At 53.4% G+C, this 19,254-nt stretch overlaps 1 protein-coding gene across 1 annotated transcript; it reads right to left on the reverse strand.

Annotated features, from left to right (window-relative positions):
• Positions 1-27: 27 nt before the first annotated feature.
• Positions 28-17,168, reverse strand: Map3k10 (mitogen-activated protein kinase kinase kinase 10). Its single transcript, XM_052761740.1, has 10 exons — positions 16,360-17,168; positions 12,726-12,906; positions 8,838-8,986; positions 8,290-8,465; positions 7,242-7,488; positions 5,174-5,290; positions 2,628-2,781; positions 2,436-2,548; positions 1,483-2,163; positions 28-632 (listed from the first exon to the last, which is right to left on the reverse strand). Exons 1-10 carry the CDS (start codon positions 17,042-17,044, stop codon positions 310-312), a joined length of 2,826 nt encoding a protein of 941 aa, XP_052617700.1. The 5' UTR covers positions 17,045-17,168; the 3' UTR covers positions 28-309.
• Positions 17,169-19,254: the final 2,086 nt, after the last annotated feature.

The raw sequence follows: 19,254 nt of genomic DNA on the forward strand, positions 1-19,254 counted from the left end.
TGGGGAAGCATACACAGCCAGGCTTGGTAGGGGGCAGGGGTTACCTTTAATGTTGCGTTTTGTGCCAAATCCCCCACAATGTCCTGTCCCTGAGTATCCCTGCCCACCCTCTCCCCACAGCAGGTTGGGCTCAGAGCTCCACCCCCTGGGGTACCAAGGAATAAATTAAGTGTCCTCCCCTCCCCCCTTCCCCAATAAATAGAGTGAGTATCCTGCCCAGGGCCTCCCCCACCTTGGGGCATGGTGGGCTGTGGCGGGGCCTGGGGCGCTACATTCATGGCTGCCCAGGCGGGTGGTGGTGGGCAGGTCTCAGTGAGAGCCATAGGCCCCACACAGGGGCACTGTGTTGTCCTGGCTCTGGCCCTCCATGTCCATGTCCAGCAGTGTGGGCTGCACACTCTGGGGGCCAGGGCTCTCTGGAGTGTCTGGCCTGCTGGGAGGCGAGATGCTGAGTGTCCGGCCAAAGGAGACCAGTTTCCAGGGGTCCAGACGGGGGCGGCTGGCAGCTGGCCGGGGTCTTGGGGCAAAGGTGAGGGTGGTGGGACGGCCAGGGAACTCCAGGGGCCTGCGACGGGTGGGGAACAAGGCCTGAGGGTCGGGCAGTCGAGGGAAATCAAGGGGGTCTCGAGGACCTACGGAAAGAGGGTCACATGGATGAGGGGCTGGGGTAAAGGCCATTTCTAAGCCAACACCGGTCCTCGGAAGATCTCGCCGTGCCTCTTTCCTAGTAAGACCATAGCCATTAGGAGCCCTGCACTTGGACCTTGAATAGGTCCTCATAGCTTCCAACGGCTCATTCATCTGGAAGATGGTCTTCTTGGGTTTTTGCAACAGGCTAGCTTGGAATTCTATGTAGCAGAGAATGACCTTAAACTCCTCCTGAACGGTCTGCCTCCGCCCCCAGTGCTGGGCTTTCAGGTGTGTGCAAACACCCAGCTTTCTGTGGTGCTGGGAATCAAACCCCGCATGTTAGGCAATCACTCTACCAAAGGAGCTACATCCCCAGCTCAGTTTTCCCCGCTTTGGGACAGGGTCTCATGTAGCCAAGGCTAGTCTCAAACTTAGTATGTGGACCAGGATGACCTGAGTGCTGGCTTCACAGGTGTGTGCCACCAGCTCGTGCCTTCGTCTCTGATCAAAACCTTGCCGGGGCAGAGAGATTCAAATCTGACCACAGGAGCTGTACAACAGAGCCCAGCACTGGCAGGGCACAGTGATTCCTGACCTTGCCGTCGTCATATTGGTAGAAACAAGTGGACAGAGGATAGTGCTGACAGCTACCTATGCTTCCAGTCGCCATCAAGTCACCTACTCGGCCCTCGTAGGCATTATACTGTCCCCTCCAATTTACCTTCTCAGGCATCTCAAGGCCCACAACGCTCCCAGCAATGAGGGCAGAAGACGCAGGCGCTTCTTCCCCATGCTCCCAAGGAGACACAGGGCAGTGGCCTGTGAAGGGTGGCTTGTCCAGTCCTCACTCACCGTGGTTAGTGGGCTCCAGAGGATCTCGCTGCCTCAGCGCCCCGTCCGATGGGGTCCGCCTGTGTCCCCGGCTCACAGCGTGCGCGGCGGTGACGTGCGTGGGCGTGAGCGATTGGCGGGGGTCCTTCTTGAAGCTCTCCAGCTCCACGTCCACAAGGGGGTTAGTGCTGGGTGAGGACGCGGGGGGAGAGGGCGGCGGGGAGGGCACGGCGGGCGCAGCCTCGTCGCTGTCGGAGCGCAACAAGGAGCGCGTAGAGTTGCAATCTGACACAGAAGACAGTGACACCAGGGTGGCCGAGGGCGCCAGGCCCAGGCCGGGGGCTGTGTCCTCGTGGCGACTCCCGGGGCGCCCGGTCGGGCTTAGACCCCGAGGGAAGCGGCCAGGACGCGGGAAGAAGAGGCCGTCCAGCCAGCGCCGCTGCTCCTCACCGTCCCCAGCACGCGCCTCGGCCACATTGGCGCCCAGGCCCACCGCGCCCAGGAGCGTGGCGCAGCCCAGCAGCGCCAGGTCGCAGCGCCTACGAGCTCCGTGTCCTGGCCGGGAGGGGGTCGCAGCCGGCGGCTCCCAGGGCGCCTGCGCGCAAGGAGAGGGCTCGGCGGGTAGAGGCACCTTGAGGTAGGACGGGGTGGAGTAGGGGGAAGGGGGTACGCTGTTGCCTTCATCGGCCTCCGCAAACTCTTCTGTAACCGGAGAGGTCCATCACTCGGCTGACCCCGCCTTTCCTCACCTTCCCCCAGAACTGGTGGCAAGGACTTCCCCCAATGACCTCCGGAAACAAGACCCCCCCCCCCCCAGATGCCACTAAGTGGCATCCTCAAATCTCTCTCCCCAAAGCCTTGCTTCTGAAAATGAGCGCCAACCCCCAGGGAAGTTGCTGCTGTTCTTCTGGGCATGTCTTACCTAGGCCTGGGTGATGTCCCCGCCACTCCCCAGAGCACCCACACTCTCTTACCCATCTCATTGAGGCTCGCAAAGCCTGGGGCCATGGGGGTGTGCTTGGGGGATTTGCCCAGGTTTGGGGCGCTTGAGGACCACTGCTTGCTTCCTTCCCCCAGGGCCTTGAGCCTGCAGAGGGCACAGGGAGATGGGGTCAGGGCACAGGTCAGGCAGCCACAGGGGCAGGCGGGCAGCTGTACACCCATACCTCTCCTCTCCTCCAGCCCGCTCCTTCTGCAAAGTGGAACTGGGGCCCCATGTCCTGCCCTTCTTCTTGCCCCCAACCAGTTCTTCTTTCTTTGGTGGCCCACTTCGGCTCCATGTTCCACTGCCACTGCTGCCGCCACAGTCCATGGGGGTCACTGGGTGGAGACAAGTGATAAATGAGGCCCAGAGAGGCCCCTGGCAGCCTACGGAACCTTCCTGACAGCTCCCCCTGCTGTGAACCCTTCCCCAATGCTCCACTGCTATCAGGGCCCCAACCCAACAAGGCAGCTGGATCCTCTCTCAGTGCTTCCCCCCACTCCTGAACCCACGTCCTCACTCCGCTACCAAGGCCTTCAGCTTCATTCTGGTTAGCACGGCCCTGAGCTCTAAAGACTGTGGTTCTCTTTCCTCCATGCTCCTGAATTCACCTGCTTCTACTAGCTCCTATTGTGTGGCTCTCTGGTGGAGAGAGACCTGATTCCCACCACGTTGTCCCCTGATCTTCACATCCGTGCCATGCACAAGTGCACCCACCCACTTGCATACACATAAAGAAACAACTGTAATGAAAACAAGAACGTATAAACTATCCTGGAAGGCACGGTGAGACTGTCTTACAACAAAAACAAAAGGCTGAGGCTGACGCGCAGTTTGTAGACTGTTGGCCTCTTACACACGAAGCCCTGGGTTTACCCTCCAGCACCACAGAAACTGGGCATGGTGGCACGTGCCTATAATTCAGAACCAGGGAGGAGAAGGAGGGAGGACCAGGAGTTCAAGAGTTCAAGGTCATCCTTAGCTATACAGTAAGTTCCAGGCCAGCCTGGGCTACATGAGACCCTGAGGTAGGCAACTGAAGGGACAAGTTTAGCAGTTTGGGGTCACATCTGATTGGGTTCTGCACACCCCCTTGTACTGATGCCCCCGGCAGCCCCACTCCTTCACCTGCATGTATTATGCACATATCCTCCAAACAATGCACCTAGCAACCCAGACCCCCAGACCCCCAACCTATGCCAGGCTACATGTACTTCCCATCTTTAAATGGCGTAGACTTCTCCACCCCTGGCAACAATCAAATCTGGATGGTTCCCATTCAAGTGTGCCCCCAAGTATCTGGGTACATGAAGAACAGAAGGGCTGATCCAGCATGAATTGGCTTTAGATAAAATTTATCCTCAAGTCAACTTTTATGGTAAGTCCCCCATTTCCCATCTTATGCCTATGCATAACTGGACGCAGGCATAACTATACACCCACAAATTCATACACACACAGCACCAAGGGCAAAGCTCATTTGTGGAATACATGCTTTATACACGAGGCCTTGGGCACTGCCAAGTATTAAAAAAAAATCAGGGGCTGGAGAAACAGACAGGGGTTAAGAACACTTGCTGCCCTCTCAGAGGACCCGGGTTTGGGTGTCAGCACCTACAAGACAGCTTAAGGCCATCTGTAACTCCAGTTCCGGGGGAAATCTCACTCCCTCTTCTGGCTTCTGCAGGAACTGCATGCATGTGGCAAAACACCCATTCACAAGAAAAAAATAGATAACTTTTTTTTTTTTTTGGTTTTTCGAGACAGGGTTTCTCTGTGTAGCTTTGGAGCCTGTCCTGGAACTCACTCTGTAGACCAGGCTGGCCTCGAACTCACAGAGATCCGCCTGCCTCTGCCTCCTGAGTGCTGGAATTAAAGGCGTGCGCCACCACCGCCCGGCATAATGACATCTTTTTTAAAATAATAAAATGTAAAAAATCGGATTCTTTGTGTCTCCAGGGCTGTGTTCTGGCCCTGAATCCCCCTTTCCATAGACTATTTCTTCCCTTACTCGCTCTACCAAGCTGGCCTCTATACTGGATCCATGCCACTCTCGTCCCTAGCCTTGTCTTTGCTATCCCTCCTGCCAGGGGCACTGTTCCCTCCCGGGGGCATACTCATTCTTTACCACTACAGGCCCTGTCAGACCTCACCTCCGGCCCTCCAGATGTGTGGCATCAGCCTTTCTGTGACATCCACTTTCCTGGGCTGAGGATACCCAGAATGCTGCTGAACTTCTATTTCTAGGTGTACAAGAGTGGTTCTGGGAGAGATGAGCATTTGAAAGGACGGGGTAAAGGATCTACCTTCTTCCAGGACGGGGGCACTACTCCAGGCCCAAAGACAACAAAGAGGCAGAGGGCTCCTGCTTTGGGACTTGAGTCCTCTTGACTTTGGACACGGGTGTGATGTAGAGCTGCAGCTTTCCTGTGCCTTCAGCTTGCAGAATGGTCATATACCCAGGGTCTAACTCTGGTCAAACCCTCTTAAACCCTACTGATGTAATCTCTATGGGGAGCCCTGACACACTCCCCACCTCTCTATTCTTGGTGCTGAGGACAGACTACAAGGCCTCGTACTGTGCTAAGTACAGGACACCCCCAACACCAATGTCTTACCCTCCACTCCCTTCCTAGAAATGACACTGGTGATTGATATATTTGTTACCTGTCGCCCCGATGAGAACCAGGAATGGCAGCAATGTACTGAGAAGACCTTGTGTATACTCACAGCGAATGGCCCTCAACCGGGGGATGATGCTGGGGCTGGCAGGAGGGCTGGCCCCATCGGATCCTTTCCTCTTGTCCAGGGTGGGAGAGGCCTGGACGGTGATCTTATGTTCAAATCCTGAAGGAATAAAGAGGCATTCCTAAGTAAACGGTATCGCGGTACGCAAAGAGAAACTTCCTCTGCAGAGGTGGAGAGAACGGCAGCGGAGGGCATGTGGCACCGTCACTGCTAATGCACTGGACCTCGAAGGTCCCAGACCCATCAGCACCAGAGCAGCTGAAACTCTCTTGGAAATGGAGATTCTGAGGCTCTTCCTGAATGAACACACTTAGGGAGGTTCAAAATCTAACTGTGTCTGACCAACAATCCAGGCCTGGGAGTCCACCACAGCAGCAGTTAAGTTCTATGTGACCAGGGAGCGCTTGGGGCAATGGAGGGAGTGGAGTTTAATATTTACTTGAGACTAGGTTTAAGGAAGCTATTACATTTGGTTGTCGGAGGCACTGAAGCATGCTGGACAGACTAGGCAGGTGGGTCTACTTTCATCAACTTCTAGCTTTTTATAAAATCTTACTATACATAAAAAATACATGAATATTTGCAGTGCCTGTGGTGATATTTTGTTTGTGCTCCAACAAATAAAGCTTGCCTGGAGATCAGAGTGCGGAGCTAGCCACTAGTTAACCACAGAAGCCAGGCAGTGGTGGCACACACCTTTAATCCCAGCACTTGGGATCTCATGCCTTTGATCCCAGTGCTTGGGAGGAGGAAAGAGAAAGTGATATGGCTGGGTGGAGAGAGGAAGTGATAAGGCAGGGTGGAGACAGGAGCTTGGCCCCTTTCAGTCTCGATTCCTAGAGGTAAGAAGTCTTTCTAGTGGCTGCTGCTCTGCTTCTCTAATCTTTCAGCTTTCACCCTGATATCTGACTCTGAGATTTTATTATTAAGACCAATTAGAATTCATGCTACAAGTGCCAGGGGAATATGTGCAAGCCCAGGACCTTTGCATGCTAGGCAAGTACCTAACCATTGAGCTACATGCCCAGGCCCCCAGATCAATTTTGGGGTGGTGGTGCTGGGGATGTAACCCAGGGCTTTGCACCTGTTAGCATGTCAGGCGAGTGCTCTACCACTGAACCACGCCCCCAGGCCCTCTCTGAGCCCGACCCCAGCACTTGTTTTGTTTCTGGACAAGGTCTTGCAATGTAGCTCAGACTGGCCCTGAACACTATTTCCCAAGTTGTCCTCATATCAATCATCTGCCTCTGTGTCCCCAGTGCTGGTATTATAGGCAGGCACCATCATGCCTGACCTGGAAACTTAACACCTAGACCAAGATGTGCTATAAATATAAAACACATTGGATCTCAATGATTCAGTGTGAAAACAAGAAAGTAACATCTTGTGGGGTTTGGTATAGCTTATATAGATATATTGGGCTGAATAAAACAGTACTGTCCCATCGTTTATGTTGTGATTTGAGACAGGGTCCTATGTAGCCTAAACTGATTTCGAATTTGTTATGCAGGAAGATGATCTTGAACTGCTAATCCTCCTGCCTCCACCATGCCTGGCTTCTTTTCACGTTTTCAGTGTGGCTGCCAGAATGTCATGTACATGGCTGTATCTCCACGGGTTGATGCTGTGCCCAGCCTGGCTCTGTGATTTTTAACCTCAGTCACATGTGTGTCTGGTAGGGAATCAGTCTTTTGTTTTCTTTTTGAGACAGAGTCTCAACCCTTAACCAGGGTGGCCCAGCCTGGCTTTGAGCTCGTGGTGGTCCTCCTGCCTCAGTCTCAGGATGGATGCTGGGATGACAAGTGTGAGCCCCCAGCCCCGGCTTTTTGGGTCATATTCTCTATGTGATACATTTGCAACAGAAAAAACAAAACAAAACAAAACAAAACACCACTTTAAGGTGCTGAGGGTTTAGCTCGGTGGAAAAACAAACTTGCCTAGCATGTACGATGCCCTGGCTCAGATAATTGTTCAAACAAATCAAGCAACCCTCTGTGGAGACATAGGCCCCCAGAAGGTTCTGGGGGGCACTCAGGGGACCGGGTGGTACCGGAGGGCAGGCTGATGTGGCTGCTGCCTTCCCGCAGCTTGAGCAAGCGGCTGCGCTTGAAGTTGCCCTTGCGTTTGCGGACCCTGGGCTTCTCCTGGCTCAGCTGGCTCATGAGCAGGTGCAGCTCGCGTTCCACGATGTCCATCTCTCGCTCTGCCAGCTCCTGCTCCCGTCGCCGCAACTGCTCTTCCTGAAAACGCTGCTCCTGCGCGGCTCGGAGCAGCTCCTCTTCCCGGCTGCGCAGCTCCTGGAGGGAGGGAGGCGGGTCTGAGGGCGGGGCCGAACTGCTGGGGCCCGTCCCTGGTCCCAGGACAGTTGGGTTTTGTGGGCACCAGGCTTTGGGTTCACACTCCAGTCCACCAGACTTTACTAGCTAAGGTGAGAGTCAGGGCAGGGGACTGAGTTAGCGCCAATAGGGGTGCTTTTTCTTTCTTCTTTCTTGCTTGTTCTGTTTTGTCTTTTGAGACAAGGGTTTCATGTAACCTAGGCTGGTCCCCACCTCACTACAGAGTGGAGCGCAACATGCACCACCATGCCGGCTTCGTGCTGAGCTGTGCTGGAACCCAGGGTTTTGAGTATACTAGGCAAGCCCTCTCTACCCGAGCTATACCCTAACCCCCTTTCCAGCTCTCAGCTCTCCAGTTTAAGTAAACTGTCCTTTGGTAAACAAGCACCCACAAAAGCAAAGAGTAGTGGAAAACTTCAAATAGGCCCCAAAGCAGACAACAGCACCCCTACTCCCCATCATCTCATCTCAACAGTCACCTACACCTTGCAAGTTCGTCCCTCTTCTCTTCTTGACCCTCTCAATTTTTGCTAGCGTACTTAGAGCCAATCCAAGACAGCATGCAGGATCACCTGAAAGCCCTTCAGCACACGGGGCCTTTTTCTTATTAGTCCACCAACAGGAAGCTGTCTTTTCTCAGCATGCAAAAACACGCTGCATGGACCCAAAAGGGGTGGGGGTTTCAGGGAACCGGGATTCTGAGCTGCTCAAGGCATCAGAGCTGGGATCCTGCTCCACCCCACCCTTGTTTCCTGCCTTCACCTTCTCCTTGGTCCGAAGGTCATCGAACATGTGCTGAATCTCCAGCTTCCAGTCTTCCTGCAGCGAGTGGAAGGACTCCAGTGGCATCTGGAACAGGGCTGACTGTTCAATGACTTCCAGCTGCTTCAGGATGCTGCCAAAATCTGGTCGCCCATGAGGGTCTGGGTCCCAGCATTCTGGGATGGGAAGGGGAGGGGAGGGTGGAAGGAAATGGGGTGAGAGTCAGGATCGACACTCAGGGCAAGGCAAGGCTTAGCTAAGTTCCTGTCAACATGCCACGGGAAACAATGGGGAGGAACTCCGGATCCCTCGTTGGGATCCAGGGTCAGACAGGAACCACAGTGTCAGATGCCCTCAGGTGCTCACATGGGTCTGGGAGCCATGGAAGCAATGATAGGGATGACATCCATAGGCCCCCTGTGTTCCAGAGCCTTCTCCCCCATTCCTAAGCCCACTGGAATGCAAGGATGCAATAAAGGGGAGAGGTGTGGCCCATGGGACCCTGTCCCCAAAGCTGAGCCTACCCTCTCCACAGGGCCCTGGCTCACCCTCCAGTAGGCGGGCAAAGGGCTCAGGGCACGTGGAGGGGATGGGTAGCGTCAGCTTGTTCATAGCCACACCGTAAGCCACGGCCAAGGCGTCGATTTCTCGGTAGGGGACCTCCCCGGTCAGCAGCTCCCAGAGCAGCACCCCGAAGCTGCAAGCGGGGAGAGGGAAGATGATGCCACAGCCCACCCCAGTCGTCACCTGTGCTCCAGCCCTCCCTTGCCCCTACTCCAGCCTAGCTGGTAAGGCCACAAGAGCCTAATTTGACCTCATCTATCTATCTATCTATCTATCTATCTATCTATCTATCTATCTATCTTTATTTATTTATTTTTTTTTTTAGAGACAGAGTCCCTGTAGTCCTAGCTGGCCTGGAACTCACTATGTCAACCAGCCTGGCCTTGAACTCAGAGATCCACCTGCCTCTGCCTCCTGAGTGCTGGGATTGAAAGAGAGCACCACTGCACCCAGAGCCACATTTTTAATGAAATCATCACTTACTTGTCTCTTTAAAAACTGCTTTATTGTGGGGGGTGGGTTTTGGCTCACACATGGAGGTCAGAGGCCAACTTGCAGGAGTTGGTTCTCTCCTACCACATGGGTCCCAGGGATTTAACACAGGTTGTCAATCTTGGCAGCAAACATCTTTACCCACTGATCAATATTGTAGGCCCTAAAAAATGTTGAGGATTGAATCTAGGACCTCAGACGTACTAGGCAAGCACTCAGACACTGGGCTGGCTATAGCCCCAGCATCCGTCACAGCAGAGCAGCATCCTCCTCCTCTTCTTCCTCTACCTCCAATGCAACATGGGCTCACCATAGCCAAGGCTGACTTAGAGCTCACTAGATAGGCCATGATGACCCCAAACTTAAAGTCCTCTTCCTCCTGAGTACTGGAAGCACAGATCCTGAACACTGACCTCGATGACCTTTGCAGTGTTGCCTCTAAACAGTCAGGCTCTTCCAAACCTCTGGCCTTTGTATACACTGTTGCTTTTGTCAAAAACACTTGTCTCTTTGTGTATGTTAACTTTGTCCTTCAAGTCTCAACTGAGGTTTCCCTTCGCCCTGCCAGAAAGCCTTCCTTGACCCCTTATCTGTGTCCCTACAGGTCTAGCTGTCAACACAAGTTACGACTATTTCCCATGTATAAAGCCCTTATTCCAGAGCAGGCACCGTGCTAGGCAGGCTTAGTCATCCTTACAACAAAGCGTCAAGGCAGGAGGCACTGGCATGATCCCATCTTGCCATCCTTAATGGCAAGGGGTACCTCCTTCCCCTCCTTCTTTCTGGGTGGAATGTGGGTATAAAGCCTGGAACTCAAGCAGCCATTCTGGATCATGAAGATAACTGGTTTTCAAAAGGGGGTAACATGAGTGAGGCCCCACCCCCATGTCCCTGGAAACCTTTAGGGGTAAGTTTTGATTGTTACTCTGACTGAAGAGTACTACTGATATGTGATGGCTGGGAGACATGGCCACCTGGTGTCCTGACCTGTGACACTACCACCTAACTCAGGAACCCAGCCAGAAGGTGCCTGTGAGGCTGGGGCACCATATCACCAGGGCTTTCCAAAGGTTCGGCAACACATACAAAGGTGGCTAGACCTATACCAAAGAGAGGCTATGCTAGAGAGCCAGTGGGAACCCCTGTCTGATTTGGCTCTGCCCCAAACACATTACTTTGTGCCTTGAACAACTTGCAACCTAACTGGTAACTGACAGTCAGTGGAGACACCAGGGTGTGGCTCCAATGAGACCATGTATTTATAACTGTCCCAACGGCTGGCACTCACTGCACCTAAGAGTAACACCCAGGGTGACCCTCAGCCACAGGTTCCTTCCTCAGCCCCTTCTTGCTCTGCTGTAGTTCCACATTCTGGAACACTCTCACCCTAGCATCTCTTTTGTGGTACCCAGATTGTATAGCTGGCTCCTTGTCCCTTAGAACTCAGCTCACCACAGTGGTCCTGGGACAAAGAGGTGCCTCCATGTCCACCCCTACATCTTCACACACAAATACTTTCCTCATCTTTACAATTATTTCACAACTCTCTTCTCTTTTTTTCAAAAGACAAGGTCTCACTATGTATCTGGCCTAGAACAGGCTATGTAGACGAGGCTGGTCTACACTTACCTGCCTATGTAGCCTGATGCTAAGATTAAAAGTGTGCAACACTATACCTAGCAATTCTTTAAAGGTTTTGTGTTGTGTTTGTGACTGTTCATGTATGGGCCTGTATGCACATGTGTGTGCACATGTGTGTGCACATGTGTGTGCACACGGAGGCCTGGGGTAAACCTTAGCTGTCATTCTCAGGAGCTGCCCACCTGGGTTTTTTGTTTGCTTTGTTATTTTTGTTTGTTTGTTTTTGAGACAGAGTCTCTCTATATAGTCCTGGAACTCACTCTGTAGACCAGGCTGGCCTCGAATTCAGAGATCTGCCTGCCTCTGCTTCCCAAGTGCTGGGATTAAGGGCATGAGCCACCATGCTCGGGTTCCTGGTTTTGTTTCTCGAGATAGGGTCTTTCACTGAGATCTGCAGCTCATGGATTAGGTTAGACTGCAAGCCACAGGGATCCCTGTCTCTGTCTCCTCAGTGCTGCTGGGATTACCAGCATATCTACACGGCCAGCTTTTATGTTTGTGCTGGGGGTTAAACTCAGGCTGTCATGCTTGAATGAAAAACATTTTACTGAGTGAACTGTCTTCTCAGCCCCCCATTTTACAGTTTTCTTTTAATTTCTGGTTACTAACCCTGAGGATTGTGTTACTGAGGATTGAATTTAGGGCACTGCAGCAAGCTATGCCAAGTATGCTCTCCCTGAGCCCAGCACCCAGCCCCTCACTGGGGGATTCTAGGCAGGGGCTCTACCACTGAGCCACACTCCAGCCCCTCACTGGGGGATTCTAGGCAGGGGCTCTACTACTGAGCCACATCCCAACCCCTCACTGGGGGATTCTAAGCAGGGGCTCTACCACTGAGCCACACCCCCAGCCCCTCACTGGGGGATTCTAGGCAGGGGCTCTACCACTGAGCCACACCTCCAGCCTCTCACTAAGGGATTCTAGGCAGGGGCTCTACCACTGAGTCACACCCCAGCCCCTCACTGAGGGATTCTAGGCAGGTGCTCTACCCCTGAGCCACACCCCCAGCCCCTCACTGAGGGATTCTAGGCATGGGCTCTACCACTGAACCACACCCAAACACCTCACTAGGGGATTCTAGGCAGGTTCTCTACCCCTGAGCCACACCCCCAGCCCCTCACTGGGGGATTCTAAGCAGGTGCTCTATCCCTGAGCCACACCCCCAGCTCCTCACTGGGGGATTCTAGGCAGGGGCTCTACCACTGAACCACACCCCAACACCTCACTAGGGGATTCTAAGCAGGTGCTCTACCCCTGAGCCACACCCCAGTCCCTCACTGGAGGATTCCAACTTGTGCTCTACCACTGAGCTACATTCACTAACCTCTTTTTATTTTTATTTTGAGACAAGCTCCCACTAAGTTGCCCAGGGGGGCATTGGACTTGCAATTATCCTGCCTCAGCCTCCTGAGTAGATGGGATATTAGACCTATGCTACCAGGCAGGGTTCTCTGTTTGCTGATTGTTGTGTCCCAAGACAGCTGTGTAGCTAGAAGAATGAATGGCTGTGTCCGGGTCCTCAACTTCCCAATTCAATGGCTGTGTGGTAGATGATGTTTAAGGAGCCCTTTGGTGCTAACATCTATTTCTTCTGAAATTTTTATTCAGGTGCAAATCCTTCCTCAGGACCTGCCTCAGTCGCAGGAACACTAGACTGCTTGGTCACTGGTCTCCCACAGGTGTCCCCCCACCAGGTCCTCCTCCCGCCTCCATGAGGACACCCGCCAGCCTCTCAGCACCTCCAGACATCGCTGCTTTTGGAGAAGAGGGAGAGGCGGATAACCTCGGGAGCCATCCAGGCGTAGGTCCCTGCGGCACTCATTTTGGTCGTCTTGTGCCACTCTCGGGCAAGGCCGAAGTCTGTGATCTTGAGCACCGTGTCAGCGAGGTTATGGTTCTCAATGGCCTCCAGGATTAGGACTGCGGGTTGGAAGAAGGGTGAGTCACCAAGACCTGCCAGGCTGTAGGTGTCCCAGTCCTCTGCCTTCCTCTTCCCCGTCAACAGCTTACAGGTCCACTCGGCAGTGTCCCTTCCTGCCACCAGTTCCTTCTGGACACCAGAAGTGCCTCCTTGCCTCTAACCCTCAGGCGGCCTCCTGCAGCCACAGTCGGTGCCATCCTCTATAGTGACTGCCCGATTTCTTCACTGACCAGGCAGACTGTATCGCCCTATGCTTTAACTCTGGGATATCCACACAACTTATGGTGGCCGGAAAAAAGAGAGGGGATGAAGAGATGGCTCAGCCATTAGGAATGTATACTGTCCGCATCCCCCCTGCCCCCCACCGGCTCCAGCTTGCTGGGGTTCTTCTCTAAGTTTGATGCCCTCATGCCCAGCCCCCCAGACCAGCTGGTCTCTCCTCAGCCCCTCAGGCTGGAGCATCCCTCCAGCAGGAAGCTGGCATCCTCCCCCAACCCTCCAGCTGCTCTGGGACCAGAGTGTCCGCAGAACATACAGCGCTTGCCTGCACTGTCTGGCTCCTCGGCAGACTGGCAGAAGCTGTCTGTGGACCCTAGCCCACACCCCCTCATGGCCTTCCCGCTGCTCTCTTCTGCAAAAATCCACTTCTAGCCTGTATCTAGAACTGGGCTGCCTTCCCTGAGTTCCTGAAGCAGCCTCAGCACCCCAAATGAGGCAGCGCCTCCATTTCTGCTTGAGTCACCGAGTGCCTACTGCTGTGGACCAAGCAAAGCCATCCTCTCCCTCACCAGAGGCTACAGGAAAAGATGATGGGGGCGGGGCAAATGCAAGAACCTTGAACCTGGCTGCAATACTGACTGTTTTTCTTAGTGGCTCTTCCAGCCCTGCACCTTGGGCTCCCCTAAAGAGGCTCCTTCATGACTCTTGAGACTGGGGCCATGACAGCTAAGAGAGTAGGTGGAAGCTCTGCAGGGTTATCAGCTCTGAAAGGGCGGTCATTCACACTCAGCACCCCAAAGTGCCTCGAGCTCTTCACCAGGTTTTTACACATGGAACTGGGTGAGATGGTGTGTCAGAAGTGGACTCACTTTAGGATCAGAACACCTCTGCACATGTGATGCTAAAAAAAAGTGTTTCCCAGACCCCTTTGTTTTTCCAGGTTGTTGAAAACTGGTTACAATCTGTTGATTATATATATTTTATATAAACGTATATATTATATATAAACATATATGCTGTGGAATACTCTTTCTGACTGACCCAAAAAAAAAAAGAGTGTGTACTGTTTTTGCAGAGGACCTGAATTGGATTCCCATCACTCTCACGAGACAGCTTACAACCACCTGTAACTTCAACTCCAGAGGATCTGTGATGGATTTCACAGAAACCTGCACTCACACACACACATATTCATACACACACACACACACACACACACACACACACACACACACACACACACACAACTTAAAAATAACTGTTGGGGCTGGAGAGATGGCTCAGTGGTTAAGAGCATGCACTGATCCTGTAGAGGACCCACACAACTACCTGGAACCCTAGCTTCAGAGGATCCAACACCCTCTTCTGGCCTCTGCACTCATGTGTATAAACTCACATATACACATAATTTAAAACACACACACACACACACACACACACACACACACACACACACACCTTTAAAGGAAAAGGCAGACACCGTTGGGTGTGGTGGCACATGCCTATAATCCCAGAACTTGGGAGCCTGAGGCAGGAGGATAATATGTTGGAGGCCAACCTGAACTATATAGCAAGACTCTGTTTCAAAATACCAAAAGAATGAAATGAACACGACAGGCCAGTTCCAAGCCTAGCCCGCAAGAAGCCCCTGGTACAATCTTGGCCTCTAGAACTGCTATTGCCACCATGATAACATGCTTTAAGTAGCCCGCTGGTCCAAAGGAGATAGGAAACACATGGGAGTAGAATCCTTCGACCCACGCCCCGCTAAACCATTTTGCTCCCTGTGTAGCTATAAGAGTAGCAAGCAGCTGTTTTTACACACTTGAGTTTTGGGGTGGTTTGTTATGCAGCATCACTGTGGTCAAGACTGACGGATACATCCAAGCATACGAACTGGGTATAGGCCAGGGAGGGTCATGGGTACATGGTCACTCTCTCTGAACACCAGGCACAGAAGATGAGGACCACTTAGCCCTCTCTTCTAGGGGCTTAAGGTTGCAGTTGGTGTAACATGCAACAAGCTTACAAAACGTTGAGTGGATTCAAACAAATATGAAAATATAAACCAACAGGGAGAAAGCAATTGTCAAAGGGAAGATTCTCACATTCCTGGCTTAAGTATGACCCACTTGAGGGCGGAGAACATACTGGCCCCATTTGCTGTGGAACCCTCCTACACATGACCTGGCCTTGTCAATACCAAATGCAATAATGAGGCCATCGATTTAAAAAATAAAGATGATGGGGTGTGAAATGGGGCTCAGAAAGGATGGGAGAGCTAGGGAGGTAAAGTTTTCCCAGTTGTATAAATCTAGCACACAGCACACCAGAATGATCTAGAATGGATGAAAGTAATGTCTCATCTATGAGGACTATCTGGGAAAGGAACCATGATGTCTTGGTGCTTGGAGTGGGCCTAACTTACTAGCGGCTCCATTAATATTTGCTGATGCCTTGAGATGCTTTTTGGTCTAGATACATTTCTAGGGACCCTTCCTGTCTACTTGGCCCATTGCTGATTCAACCAACCAATCAGTTTTGTAGAACCCGTTGATTGGCAGGGCAGCCTGGTAGCTTTTATATCAGCCACACTTTCCAACACTTTCATCAGTCCAGTTTGCCTTGGAGAACCAGCAGCATTTCAACAGCGGTTTTCAGTTGAGTGACTTGTCCCACTCCATCCCCATCTCTGCGGGACATAAGGCAGTGTCTGGAGACATTTTTGGTTTTGATAGATGGGAGCAGGGATGCAGAGTACTAATGACCTCTTGTGGATAGAGGCCTAAGACGCCACTAAACAACCTAAAATGCACAGGACAATCTTCCCACCAATGACAGACCACAAATGTTAATAGTGACAGGCTTGTGAAACCCTGGCTCCAACTAAGCTAGGTTCTGTTTACTTCTGCCTGGTAGACTCTGATGCCACGATCAGGTGGTAGGTATCATGAGGGCAGGCTCTGCAAGTGGCAGTGAACACAGGGACTGTCACAGTTCATGGATACACAATCATTGACCCACTGCGACTATAGCCAGAAAGACAGTCTATTTTTCAACCTTTCTGAGCCTCCTTTTTCTTCTTAATAGAGCCAAAGCCCCGCTCACCTGGCCCTGACAGTTTATTGCCACCCCTACTTGCCCAATGCACAGTGCCATCTGGTGTCCCTTGCCGTTTCCAACCACCTGGGCTTGGCCTCACAAGGTTCAGCGGAAGAGAGGATACCACTTACTGTTGATGGACTTGAGGTCCCGGTGAATGATGGGCACAGGGGCATCATTGTGAAGATAGTTCATGCCCCGAGCCACCTGCACGGCCCAGTTGACCAGCACATGAGGAGGCACCCGGCGACCTGCCAGCACCCTGCTCAATGCACCTCCCCGAGCATACTCCATCACCAGGCAGAGGTTGGGGGGGCTGAGGCAGGCGCCCCTCAGGGCAATGATGTTGGGGTGCTGAAGGGCTCCAAAGAGCCGGGCCTCCTGGCGCACCTGCTCTGCTGTCACTGCCGGGTCCCGCTCAGGGTCCAGCCGGGCGGCCTTGACCGCTACTTCCTCGCCACGCCATAGGGCACGATAGACCTTGCCAAAGCCCCCCACACCGATGATCTCCTCCAACTGCAGCTCGTGGAAGGGGATCTCTTGGGGCAGCTGGAGGCCTGTGGGGGCGGCGGGGGCGGCGGGGGCCACGTAGTTGCTGGGGAAGACGCCCACACGGCCGCTGGGCAGCTGCCCTGTCCACCAGCCCTCATCTCCAGACACCGCACAGTCCTGGGAAAGCACCTGGACGCGGTCGCCTCTCCGGAGGGTCAGCTCCTCGTCGCCCACCGCCTCGTAGTCGAACACGGCGGTCCACACCGGCCCCGCGGGGGTCGCGCCCCACTCTCTGGCCGCCGCCCCCTCCTCCTCCTCCTCCATGGGGGAGGGGCCGGGGGCTGCGGGAGGCCGCTTCACGCAGGCTGCCGGCGGGATGCTGAGCGCGGGGCGGGGAGGCCGGGGTGGGAGGCAGTCCCTGCAGACCCCGGGGGCCTCCTGGGGACCATGGCTGGCGGAGGGCCTCCGCCGGAACCGGGGTGGGGGGAATAAAAATTACAAAAAAACCAAAACCCTTTTTCAAAGGACAGGCGCGTCCCCTTGGATTCGGCTGTGCAGGAGAGGCGACAGGTTCACCTGTCACCACAGATGTCAGGGCGCAAGGAGGGCCGGGTTGAGCGGGGCCCGCCGGCGGAGGCCGAGGCCGAGGGCAGCAAGCGGCCGCCCCTCCCCGCGCCTCTCACCCCGCGCAGCTCCACCGGCGGCCCCCGGCTCCGCATCCCCAGCCACGACCGCAGGGCCGGGCGGGGATGGCGGCGCCCCGGGGGGGCGGCCGCCCCGAGATGGGGTGGCGCGCCCCTCGGCCTCCTCACACGAGGAACGGGCGGGCGGCCCCCATCCTCCTCAGCCGGCTCCCGGTCGGCCCCCCAAGTCCCTCTCCCCCGCGGGGTTCTTGGCGGGGTCCAGTGACGTGTCGCGGCCGCCGCCGCGATGCCGCCTGGGAGATGTAGTCCCAGGCTGTGAGGCCTTGGGTTCGTCCCAGGCCACACAACTCGGCGGCCTTAGACCCTATCTTCTACCCGGGAGAAGGCACCAACGCTTCCCACAGACCCTGCAGGAGCCCGGCTCAGGCTGGGGTTGACGGTGACGGACACGTTCAGCCAAGAGAAACATAGGAGCTGAATGAATGGACATTACGGCCCGGAACTCCTAAAGCGGTTCGATTAAGGTTCCCGGGATAGATAGTCTCTTGGGGCCCTAACTGGAAATGCATGCTGGGAAATGTAGTCCGTTCTTGGAACATTACGCTGCATGAAACCTCAGGCTTCAGGGAGGTAGAGGTGACTGTTGGAAGTTTGGGCGCCAGGCTTGTCTGGTACCTCTGTGGGCAAGGGGAGGCTGGCCGGCGAAGTATACTGTCCCGGAGATTTCACAGCCATGTCTGCTTGCCTCACTGGCTCTTAGATCACCTGTCTCTGCAGTCAGAACTTGTCCAGACTCCCCTGTCTCTTATAGTGAGTGAGCTTCAGTTTGGGGGATTGCGCCAAAGGTTTTGTTCAAATGATGTCATTAAAGAGCCTCGTTTACAGGTGACCCAGAGAAACGAAGTCACTTGTCCAAGATTGCTAAATTTTGAATGGCAAAGCAAGAATCAAAGGCAGTTAAAAAAAAAACAATAAACAAACAAACAAAACAGCAAACCAAACTGCCACTGATTTTATTTTAAAATTCTCTCTCTCTCGCTCCCTCCCTTCCTCCCTCCCTCTTCCCCCTCTGTGTGTGTGTGTGTGTGTGTGTGTGTGTGTGTGTGTGTGTGTGTGTACATTCACGTGCCCAAAGAGGGCATCGGATCTCCTAGACCTTCAGTCCCAGGCAGTTGTGAATCGCCCCATATGGGTGCTGGGAACCCAAATTCAGGTTCTCTGCAAAAGCAGTATTTATTTGTTCTACAGCGCTGATCTGTCTTTGCAGCCCCTACATTAGTAATTGAGATTCTGGAGTTAGCTGAGTTTGCTTGTGGGACAGGCAAAGAATTGACTGAGGGAGACAAAAAGTGTGTGTGTGTGTGTGTGTGTGTGTGTGTGTGTGTGTGTGTGTGTGTGTGTGTGTGTGGTGTCGTTATTGAGGCAGGCTGACATATCTCTGTTGGGAGTCTGTCCAAGGCATTTTATAAGACTGCTGGGTCCTCGCATCTTATCATCTTGCCTAGGTATGTGTCCCTGAGCAGGCTGTTTCTGTCTAGCCTCTCTCACAAGAAAGGAAGCTACCCCAGCAGGAAGCCCATTTCTGCTTTCTCTACCTGCCTATGCATTTTTCTAACTTTTCCCCGGCACCATGTTTATAAAACGCCACCTTTCCACATATAGAATTCACAGACTGAGTCATGTGGAATGTCAGTGGCTTGTTCAAGAACCATAAACATTAAGGGGCGGGATTCTGGGTCTTTCCAGTTTGATGCTCCTAAATAGTCTGAAGCTCTGGAGAGAGGAGGGAAGAGAAGACTTTTAATAAGTTAGTTAATTAATTGATTTTAATTAACCTCATGGCTGGGTTCTCATAGACTGCTGCTGAAAGATCACAGGAAGTGACACAAC

This window comes from Peromyscus californicus, unplaced genomic scaffold (genome assembly GCF_007827085.1).
Source record: "Peromyscus californicus insignis strain IS unplaced genomic scaffold, ASM782708v3 Scaffold_4__1_contigs__length_199733344, whole genome shotgun sequence".
NCBI lineage: Eukaryota > Metazoa > Chordata > Mammalia > Rodentia > Cricetidae > Peromyscus > Peromyscus californicus.

Bases quoted from the DNA above. Each gene is read 5' to 3' on its own strand.
- Map3k10 (XM_052761740.1), bottom strand. From the start codon at position 17,044: ATGGAGGAGGAGGAGGAGGGGGCGGCGGCCAGAGAGTGGGGCGCGACC. The intron at 8,987-12,725 runs GTGCTGAGAGGC...CCCCGCTTGCAG, and splicing joins AAAAGCAGCGATGTCTGGAG to CTTCGGGGTGCTGCTCTGGG. The intron at 2,164-2,435 runs GTAAGAGAGTGT...CTCCGGTTACAG, and splicing joins TGCGAGCCTCAATGAGATGG to AAGAGTTTGCGGAGGCCGAT.